At 39.9% G+C, this 11,212-nt stretch overlaps 1 protein-coding gene across 1 annotated transcript; it reads right to left on the bottom strand.

The window, feature by feature from the left end:
• Positions 1 to 2,906: 2,906 nt before the first annotated feature.
• On the bottom strand, positions 2,907 to 5,490 carry CLDN14 (claudin 14). Its single transcript, XM_035116237.2, has 2 exons — positions 4,787 to 5,490; positions 2,907 to 2,931 (listed from the first exon to the last, which is right to left on the bottom strand). Exons 1-2 carry the CDS (start codon positions 5,488 to 5,490, stop codon positions 2,907 to 2,909), a joined length of 729 nt encoding a protein of 242 aa, XP_034972128.2.
• Between the last annotated feature and the right edge of the window lie 5,722 nt (positions 5,491 to 11,212).

The raw sequence follows: 11,212 nt of genomic DNA, 5'->3' as shown, positions 1-11,212 counted from the left end.
TCTGCAGCCACCAGGATCAGGTCTGCTCTGCTCCTCCTTCCCCTCCCTTGGTCTGTCTGAGCACACAGATGGACAGGCTCCTAGCCACTCCAAGCCAGAGGGCAGAGGCATGGTTTTTGCACCCCCTGGGACTGTGCCCTTCAGGGGAGGGGGAAACTGACCAATGCCTAGGTATGCCCCTGCACCTCTATAGAAACTAGTTCCTATCACAGCTATATGTTCATCTGTTTCAGTGCATACGCTAAAGAGCAGATGAATCTGCTTCAGTCAAGTATTGACCTGTTGTAAATTATTAGTACAATTAAGCCCAACAGTATTAAACACCTGAAGTGCAAATCTTCTCATTGGGATTTTGTCACCTGGACCCTGTGTAGTCTCACTACAAAAAAGTATCTTTCCCACGTCATTGATCTGGGCTGCCTCACAGTTAATTTCATGTCAATTTTTTTGGCTCACCTTTAGTGGATTACCTGATACTTTTCCTCACTGCTCAATACTGACACTCACTGTGTGAGCGAATGTTTTTACAAGTGGGCCACATTTACGAAAGCATTCTTCCACCCCTAGGATTTCATCAGCTACGTCCATGTGTGTATTTATTATGCTAATAATCCGTTACAGCTACATTTCAAATATATAGTATTAGTTATAGTGTTTCCAGCATATGGCCCATTGGTACTGGCAATCATGTTCCTTAAATTATGGGATTTTCTTTTCACTTAAAAACACACAGAGAAATGGCTGGGCAATGTAACTTTTAAGCCTGCAATCTACCAAAAGCAGCTGAAGTTAACTCTGTGTGTCAAAACGGGAAACTTCCCATTACACCTTAATGGTGAAGTAAAGCTCTTCCCACACTTTCCCAGAGTGCCTCTTTTCACCCTAGAGAGAAGACCCACTTCCTGTCTCTAAAGGAGAGCCAAGGAGAACTCTTGAGTTTCTATATTACATGGTTTTCCTGAATACAATCCACTTTGTGGGGGGGGGAATGGGACAGATGTTGCAGTTTAACTCCCATCAGCCCCAGATAGAATGGTCTGTAGTCCAGAATGGTGCCAGTGGTAGCCCTCTAGATATTGTTGGGCTCTGGGTTACTCACTCCTATGTACAGAAAGCATGAACAGGTAGTATAAATGGAACATCCTCCTGAATAATGCAAGTCTTTAATGTTGTTCCCCTTTGACCACATGACCACAAAATGTATCGTCTTTCCAACAGCAGTGGTAATGGACTCTACGTTTCAATGTTTGTAAATTCACCTTGTCTTTCAGCCTGGTACATTGAGACAAAATGAAGTGCTTCCTGTGGCACAATTCAGCTGATAAAAGGAACTGTAAAGTTATTGAGTGTGTAAACTGCTGAGTTATTCTCGCAGACTTGCCTTTTCCGGAACTAAATAAAAGTATGGGAGATAATGCACTTTTGATCAATTAGATGATAAAAAAATTGAAGAAAGAAAAAGGCACACAATGTGAATACAGGATTCGCAATATACTTGATGAGAGATATTCTGATTTTTCACCAGTTGAGAATTAAACTTTATATGTTCAGCCACCAGTGCCTTATATCTTTGGAAAGGTAAGTGACAAAAGGTCTGTTTCAGAGTATCTGAAGAAGTGTGCATGCACATGAAAGCTCATACCAATAACAAACTTAGTTGGTCTGTAAGGTGCTACTGAAAGGAATTTTTTATTTTGTTTCGACTGCGGCAGACCAACACGGCTACCTACCTGTAACTAAGTTAGATGTGATGTTTCTAATAACATACAGCCCTGCCTTGAATCTCATATTCTCTTCATATATGTTCTAGGTTTTTTTATTCTTCAAAAATGAGTATCCATATTGGCTTAACGGTCACCTGTTATTGTGTTTCCACCATCCGTTTCCTTCCTAATTCTTTATTTCTGCCTGATGGCATTTTAATTAATTCAACATAATTATTAAGGTTATGTATGTGTTGACATTTGAGCTGACGTTATAAACATTGCAGTTCCACCAAAAAGGTGGAAGATGTGATTAAATAATCCAATGCACACTTTCCCCCTCTTCCAAAAACCTTATCAAATATAAAATGTATTATCATATATGTTTAAATTTGTAAAGTTAGGATGTGTTCTCATTAACAAGCAATTTAATTCAAAAGGCTTATACCAGAAAGTGAAACAAGCAACTGAATCTGATTTATGAGCATCACTATAGTTATAGCTAACTGAGAAACTTAGAGCAAAGAATGGTACCTCTACATAATTCTGCTCTCTTTCGCTGTCTTAGAGGCAGGAAAATATGTTATAATTTGTACAATGAACTGTCAGCTCAACGGTCAAAGGGCAATTCTGAATTTTCAGAAGGCAACTTCTTATATGAGACTGATAAAATCAAAAAGACACCTGGGGTGGGGATGAAATCCAGTTCAATTTCACATTTAAAGGTGATCTTGCTTAATTTACACTTCCTGAAACAATATGTGAATCCAAACTAGGTATCCTTCGATACTCACACTTCTCTGAATTTTGCAATGTAGTTCTCCAGCCAAGTAATGTGTGCAAAAAATGCATATACCGTAGTAAAGTGTCCATAAAAATGCACAGATTGTTGAAAACAGCATCACAATGCATTATATTAGGGGAAATTGCTTTTCAAATGTGTATATATTAGGAAAGATTTTCACTAAAATACGTAGCAATGTAGAGAACCAAACTGAAAACTTGAAATATTAGAAAGCAAGAGAAACTGAAATGGATAGATCACATGTTAGCAATTATTTGTCATGCCTGGAAGGAAGTGCCCTGCCTGAGTCTTGCCACCAACCATCAACTGTGCTTTCATACTAACATCGAGCAGCCTTATGCCCAGTAGTGTGGCAGCATCTATGGAATCAAATCACAGGACAATATTGCAGTAAATGATCAGGCACCAATTTTTCCAATGGCTCTGCAAAAGAAAAAAAGCACCCCATTAAATTTATGAGTAAATGAATCTGCCGGTGGTCACAATAGCTCATTAAATAGGGCTTACAGAAGAGAGGAAAAGAAGGAAGTCATTTATCAGATTTATTTTTAACCATTTGGAACAGGACTGGCAAGCCTTTTAAGCCAGAGGACCACATTCCCCTCTGAGCAACCTTCTATTTAAGTGGACAGATTCAATAAACCAGAATTTTACCATTGTTCAGTAGGCTAGTTTCTCCACACACATCCCCCTTCTATCCCCGATTCAGGCAATGAAGATGCTTCTCATCAGAGTTCAGGGGCAGATTCCTGCCAGTAGAATGGGCTCACTTAGGTAGGGCAGAGCAGCTATGCTAGCTTCCTGGCACCTGGGTCCCTGTTGCTTACCAGGAGGGGTGAGGTTGATGGGGAGGTCAGCAATGTATGAATGCCCTGGTAGGAACATCCAGATTGGCTTCATTGGTGCATTTGCACTGCACAGACTCCCACCACCACTTTGCCCCTCCCCATCCTGGTAAGTAACAGCAACTCGCCTGCTGGGAGACTGGGGCAACTAGCGGGCAACTAGCAAGATGCCTCTACCAGCCAGCCTAAAAACATATTAAGTAAAAAAACTTAAGCTTTACCACCCCCACCCCCTCTCTCCCGTTTCCCCCCTTTTCTTCCCAATCCTATACTGCATATAACACCAATGTCTCACAACAAATGTAACTGATCTGTAGAAAACACACCCTGAAGAAAAAGGCAATGCATGTGCTTTTGTAAACGAAGAAAATCTTTAATGAAAATTATTTTAAAAAAAGAAGAGTGCAAAGTGGGATTAGTGAAAGTTGTGGCTTGGGGAGAATCCTGAGGGCCATGTTTGGCTTCTTTGGCTCACATGCCTCAAATCCTCCTTAATAATAATAATTTTATTATTTATATGCCACCCATCTGACTGGGTTGCCCCAGCCATTCTGGGCGACTTCCAGCAAAATATAGAAACACCATCAAACACAAAAAACTATACAGGGCTGCCTTCAGATGTCCTCTAAATAGTTGTTTATCTGTTTTCCATCTGATGGGGGGCATTTTACAAGGTGGGTGCCACAACTGAGAAGGCCCTCTGCCTGGTTCCCTGTAACTTCACTTCTTGCAGTGAGGGAACCGCCAGAAGGCCCTTGGAGCTAGATCTCAATGTTGGGGCTGAACAACGGGTGGAGACACTACTTCAGGTATACAGAGCTTGTTTTAGAATTTGTACAAAATTTTTACAAATGTACAAATTTGTAAGATTTGTACAAATTTGTAAGATTTGTAAAAAATGTAACTAGTAAACTATTATAATACTATTTAAAAAATAATTCCAGTAGCACCTTAGAGACCAACTAAGTTTGTTATTGGTATGAGCTTTCGCGTGCATGCACACTTCTTCAGATATGACTACGGCAGACCAACACAGCTACCTACCTGTATCTATTATAATACTAATTATTATTATTATGGGTTATGCTATATTCAGACTTTGTGTTCTTTTTTCTTATTATTATTTGTATGTAATCGTGTGTGGGTTTTTCTTTTCTTTTTAAGAAGGTAATGGAAACAGAGCTCTATACAACAGAAGTTCAAATACTGAACATGATTCCACAGATAAAGAAAGTTACATGCTCTAAAATTTAAATGTCTGTAATTTTTAATTGGGAGTTTCAAAGCATTTTTTTTTAAAAAAATTACACGTATTCTTTACATGAACAGCAAAGCAGAGGTAAACATTGTATGAAAATGACTGTACATTAATAACACCACCTTGAAAACACCCCACATACTGAGATTATAAAAGTATATCCCAGAGAACTTACACATAGTCATTTAACCTGTAACCACTGTGAGAAGCAGAAGTTAGTGATGAGGTGTGGTTTCCCTTGTAGGCCACTGGGGGTCTGTAGGCTGGAGCTGCCCTTGTACTCCTCGGCTGCGATCGGTAGGTTAATTCGTTCCCAGGACGTTGACATGAAACACAGAGGATAGTTCCACCAATGATACTCAACGAAGCACAAACAAAGCCAAGGTAAAGGGCTTGCCCAATCTCATACTTCATCCCATTGGGCAGCATTGGGTTGTAGAAATCAGTTACCACATCATTGGTTGACCAAGAAACAGGGACGAGGCACACCAGCCCCGCCAGTATGAAAAGGACTCCGCCCAAGACAGCAAACACGTTTTTGGCAGAGGACCCTTTGACGCAGCGGGTGCACTCCATGCCAAAAATAGCAACCACGCAGGCCAAGGTGGAAAGAACACAGGAAATCACCATCATGGCACGGGCTGCTTGGAGGTCACGAGGCAAAGCCAGCGGAGAGTGGTGAAGCTGGCACTGATAGATGCCAGTGCTGTGCCAAACGCATTCCATCCAGAGCCCCTTCATGTACGCTACAGCCGTGATGATGTTGGTCCCCACGTGGGCCGTTCTCCACCAGTGAGGCAGGATGGTCGCAGTTATTGTCCCAGCAAGACCGAGAAGACTCAGGAAGAAGCCCAGTAACTGAATAGCCATGCTGGCCATGTTAATGTTTGTCCTGGTTATACTGCTCGGTGAAGTATCTTGGTCGGGGCTCCTTCTGAAAGCACAGCCTCTCCCGGGAGATATATGGCAGGTTTGCTTTGACACCTTCTGGATGCCTAATAAAGAAGTAATTGCGGAACAAGAAGTTAAACATTATAGGAGTGCATTACTCCAGTGACCAGTAAGGTGCATTCCAGAGGCAGTTAGTGTGGTTATTAGCATATTTAACCCACTTTAATGCGCTCAGTGAAAACGGTGGGAAAATAATTGCTTCTTGTTATTTACACCTGTCCTGTCTGCTCCATGAGGAATAACACTGTGTGTGTGTGTGTGTGTGTGTGTGTGTGTGTGTGTGTGTGTGTGTGTACACATAAGATATAACACTGAAAAATACTTTAAAAGAAACATTTTGTATTCTTAACAGGCTTTGTAAAATACCTATTTCCTTTAAACAACAACAACAGCAAGATTAGAACGCTCTCAAATTCCTATGAAAAAGAGGGAGAAAAGATTTATGAAGCAGGAGCCTAAAAGCTACTTTGCAGGATAAAAACATTTTCAAAAGGTCAAAGCGGGATTACAAAAACAATGATGCTGTGTTTGCTCAAACTGAAAAGCAACTAAAGTGAATTTTTTTTATTTAAAAAAACCTCTAGAAGAGGGTAAAGCACAGTGGATTACAGTTCCTTTTCCCACTTCCAAATATTTCTTGAGATGGTGTTGTTTTAATAAAGGAACCTGAAGGGGAATAATTTTCATTAGCCCCCATGGAGACTCTGGTTATGGCTTTAATCTAGATGACAGCATGTGAAACCAGATGTGTATCATGCAGCTTCTGAGAGGTGGTACCTTCAGTGTTATAGAAAACATCCTATAATAAATTCAAGCTGAAACACCATGAAAGAAATAGAGGCCCTTCCACCTGTGTAAATCTTAGTTTCAGTGATCTCTGCTAATGGTTCATTTGGAAGCTGCCTGCAAAAGCTGTGTGAGAGAAAGAGAGTGTGATCAAAAACTCTGGAAGTTAAAACATGAAGTAACTGTTGAGTCAAAATCCAAATAGGATCCAAGGGGGAAAGAAGCAAAATAATAGATCTGTGCACCAACCAGATGATTCAGTTCAGACCCCAATTCAACACTTCAGAAAACGGCTGTCTGAGCTGGACTGGAGTCTGAGGCCAAGTCCACAAGAAAAAAGACAATGTTCCCAGCCACATTTGCTATTGACATTTTAAAGAAATGTTAATATGCCCCCCTATTTACAGGAGTAGATGAAATTTGAAGACATAGCAGCCTCTCCAGAATGGATAAAGTGTACCAAATTACAGTCAAACAGGTCCAGGTTTTTTGATGTTGTTGGTGTTGTTCTGGATGCCTTTAAAGTTTGGTGCTTGTTTGGGCCTATTTCATGACTGTTCATTTATGGAGGATAGGTTTTAATAAACTCTCTATTATACATTGTGTTATATAATTATGTACACCCCCTAATCTGTTCTGAGTTTCCACCCCAACCCTCTGGATTAGATTTTGGGAAGCTGTGGAGAGAAGCGAGGAAAGGCAAGTTCTGCTGAGTGAATGGAAATTCTTGAACTAACTACTTAGTTTGACGCCATCCATAATCTCCATTATAGATTGCTGTACATTGCAAATTAGATTTAGAATTATATTTCATTCATAAGGCTTAATACACCACAAACTTAAACTGCACAAGACAGGTAGGATTAGAATCCAGATCTCACATGGCCAAATCCAATATCCTATTGCAGGCATAGGCAAACTTGGCCCTCCAGATGTTTTGGGACTACAATTCTCATCATCCTTGACCACTGTTCCTTTAGCTAGGGATGATGGGAGTTGTAGGCCCAAAACATCTGGAGGGCCGAGTTTGCCTATGGCTGTCCTATTGGATGGGATCATTGAATAGTGCTGCAGGATATCAGGTTGAATAATCTTGCATCACACAATTTGCTTTCTCTGTCACTCACAACAAATGTTAAATAAGACATTTAGTAGTCATGTTCCTTGAATAAAATGGAAGTGTCAAGGTAAAATACAGTCTTCACTAGATATAACTGAAATTGCTCGTTGATGGGTTTTTTCCCAGTATAGCATACTTTCTTTAACTGCAGCATGATGACATCTGCATCTATGTTATACTGATCTTTGCACTCCTCTGTGTGTGTGCGTGTGTTTAGAATTGCTAGAAGAACATTCTGCTTTTGGTTCCACTGTATTCAGCTCAGAAGCTTCCCTATCCTATGATAGAATTAATATTTGCAAACATCTCTATCTACACAACAAAGGCATTCAAGAGCACAGTTGGGCACTTTTAAGTCCTTTTGAAATCAATAGGGTTTAGCTGCACCTAATGTTGCACCTAAGGCTTATGGGAATTACATTTACTGCCTTTATATATTTCATATTATATCTACCATTGGTTCTCATTCTTTGCGCCAGCTAAATCTATATGCTCTTTATCTAGGCTATCCATTAGAAAAACACCTGATGGACTCGGAGAAATATAAAACAAATGAACAAATAGAAATATAAATTATATTGGAGAATCTTCTCTATAAGATCAATAATCGATGGAGAAAGTAACCTTTGGGAAATTAGCCGCCTTACCTGAATTTATGCAAGAAGCCTAAAGAAGACTTGAGGTTTTCTTTTTGTGTCCTAATCCAGAGTCTTATCGGCCGAATCATCCTCCTTGCCTTTTAATTCCAGTTCATTGGTGCTCCAATTTCTTTCCTTGACCTTTTATTCATGTACAGAGACCCATCCTTGGTACACTCCTGGTTTTGATTTCTCCCAGTTAATTAAACATCCTGTCATACCTGTATGCACCATGCGTTGTGTACAATCTGAGAGCTCATCTTAGGTCTCTATGAGAAGGCCTTTCAAGGTCAGGCCTTAAGCTTCAGTGCTAATCCCAAAGAGAATAGAATATAAAAGCTAAATGCGATTTACGCCATTAGTCACAGGAAACAGGCTCCAAGTTTAATGGAGGTCATGATACTCAATGGCAAGTCAGCTGCTATTTTTAGAAATCATTAAGGTGTTATTTTTAAATTCTAGCTATTGCAGACTTTCTAATTTGGGAAACTGGTGTTAATTAGCCTCACTTGTTTGACGTCATGTTTTCCACAGTCCCTTCCTTACAGACCCTGCCAGCTGCTACTGGCGTTAAGAATGGCTTTAACTGCTATGGGGACGGCTTTTCACCTTCTGCTTAACAACTGTAAATTAACACATGTATCTCAAAGAGCATCAAAGACTTGTAAAAGCATTGCCATCTGTCCCATTTCTTTCCAGCCACCTTGTTCCCAACATGGCTGCCCGAGTTACCGCTGTCCAACGGCATCTGTGGCTAAAGACACAAGGCAATAAAGGCATGTTAACAGTGAGCCAATCTACACGGTGTAAGAAACTGATAGATGGGAAAACAATTTATTTCTTCATTCCATAGGTAATAACAAAATTGTTCATCTCATGTACAATTCAGAGTGTCATAATCTGTTAAGTGATTGATTGATTGATTGATTGATCACAACAACAACAACAACGCATAGCATTGTCTAAAAGCTTACACTGCAAAGGTATCTAAAACCATTTCTTCATCTATATATCCATTCTGTTGGCTAGCAGGAATTCAGTTTTTGGTGACTTGACCTTAAAAAAGAAAGAAAGAAAGAAGAAAACACTTACCAAACCAGTGTCAGCAAGAAACCATTCCAGGCACATTATTATATTTATGAAGAGATAAGATAACTCAACAGATAATGGGGTAAAAATGCATGCAAAATCTTAAATTAATGTCCTGAAATTGTATCATATTTCATTCAACTGGCTACCAGTCCATTTCCAAGTGACAGTCAAAGTGCTGATGTTTAACCCAAAAGCCCCCCTTGGCTTTAAAGGTTTCTAAAGGAACAAAGTTTCCCATATTAACTGTCTGCAGATTGAAATAATCATTGGAAATTTTATACCAGGTGATCCCACCGTCTGACAACAACTGGGTGGCAATCAGAGATAGGGCCTTCTTGGTTAGAATATCGCAAGTATGGGACTTCTTCCTGTTTTTAAATGTATTTTTGCCCACTACCATTTGACTATTTTGTTTATAAAAAAACCTTGTAAAAATCTCAACTGCAGAAGCCATTCAGTTCTATACGGGCAACCAAGTTGCCAATTGTATTGTGTGACAAGCTCATGAATCCGTATTCTCACTTGACTCTGAAATGTGGCTAACAAGATTATTTCCCTAATGGTAAAAATGAGAGAGAGAGAGAGAGAGAGAGAGAGAGAGAGAGAGAGAGAGAGAGAGAGAGAGAGAGAGAGAGAGAGAGAGAGAGAGAGAGAGAGAGAGAGAGAGAGAGAGAGAGAGAGAGAGATTACATGATAACATTTAAGGCAACATTGCTGCAGGTTTTAGAATATCCTATCCATCAGACTGAGCCTTACTTGCCTAATAACTTCTGTCCTTGTTTTTCTTCCCTCTGTCCTTTCCATTTAACAGAAGGTCTGCTGATGTTTGCAATAATATATTTTGCTAAATGTACAAAGATTTGTGGTTATTTGATTCAGGGGTTGTTTGTTGGTTATCTGATGCATTTATCTTGAAATGTTAATGGGATAACAAAGCGCCTAATTTATGTTAAGAATTTTATATTATTAGGCCTAATGTTCCACTGAAAACTATTAATAATAATAAGAGATATTGTGATATGGAAAGGCTGAAAGGCTGCTTAGTGAATTCTGGGATTACTTCCATTCCTTTTCCACAGTCACACAAATATTTTAAGTAAGCTGTTTTGAAAGTCATCAGAATGTTTGAAGGTTTCCATACCTTAAATAAAGCATTTAAGCTGGGCATGGCTAAGTGATGAATAACACTCTGGATGAAGTAGTTGGTTCTGTTGAATTTTTCTTCAAGAGTACTAGAATACGGAGATAAATATTTGAGCAGCACTTCACTCAGTTCAAGATCCAAATAATTCACGATGACCATGGTAGCTATGTTGTTCCTAAAAGATTATGAACATCAGGCAAGCTTCCAATTCATAGCTAAGAAGCAGCCCATTTTCATCTGATCGTAGAATCATAAGAGTTGAAAGGGATTCTGCAGATCATCCAACTCCCTGCAATGCAGGAATACGCAGTTGTCCCATATGTGGATTGAACCTGAAACCTCAGCATTATCAGCACTACTCTATCCAACCCACCCCCCTCGGTTACTGGCATTAATCTCTGTACTGGGATGCTTATCAGCCCCACCCAGCACTACTGGTTATTCCTACTCCCTGACTGGGTGGAAAGAGGATTTCAGCAGGTGTAGCTTGTCATGCACTTTCTGACATTCCCTCTACCCAAACTATTTAAATTGCCTGCTTGGCCATCCTCTTAGCTTCTTCCTTTTTCTCCTTGGTGAGGAAGAGCAGCTGGCTAGCACCAAGTGGCCTCTCCAGAGCCATTGGGCTTTGAGACAAACATGGGCTGCCCAAATCTGTGCGTCTGATACTTGTTCAGAAAAACTGGTGACTGTAAGCCTGATTGAACACTGGAGCTTGAATGGCAGAATCAAGACAGGCAAATCCTTTACTACTTCCAGGCACTTGACTGCTACATTTTTAGCGACAGATGCTAGAGACAAAAAGCTTAAAAAGGAAGGAAAAAACTACACTTACGGCTTAATGCCCTTCCATGCATCAAAAGCAATGCT

This window comes from Zootoca vivipara, chromosome 4, assembly GCF_965207765.1.
Source record: "Zootoca vivipara chromosome 4, rZooViv2.hap1.1, whole genome shotgun sequence".
In the NCBI taxonomy this organism is placed as follows: Eukaryota; Metazoa; Chordata; class Lepidosauria; order Squamata; family Lacertidae; genus Zootoca; species Zootoca vivipara.
This window is presented reverse-complemented; position numbering and strand designations above follow the sequence as displayed.

Excerpts from the sequence above, each read along its gene's own strand:
- CLDN14 (XM_035116237.2), bottom strand. The coding sequence starts at position 5,490 with ATGGCCAGCATGGCTATTCAGTTACTGGGCTTCTTCCTGAGTCTTCTC. Across the intron at positions 2,932-4,786 it reads TACAGGTTAAATGACTATGT|AGCCATTGGAAAAATTGGTG; the intron begins GTAAGTTCTCTG and ends TTTCTTTTGCAG.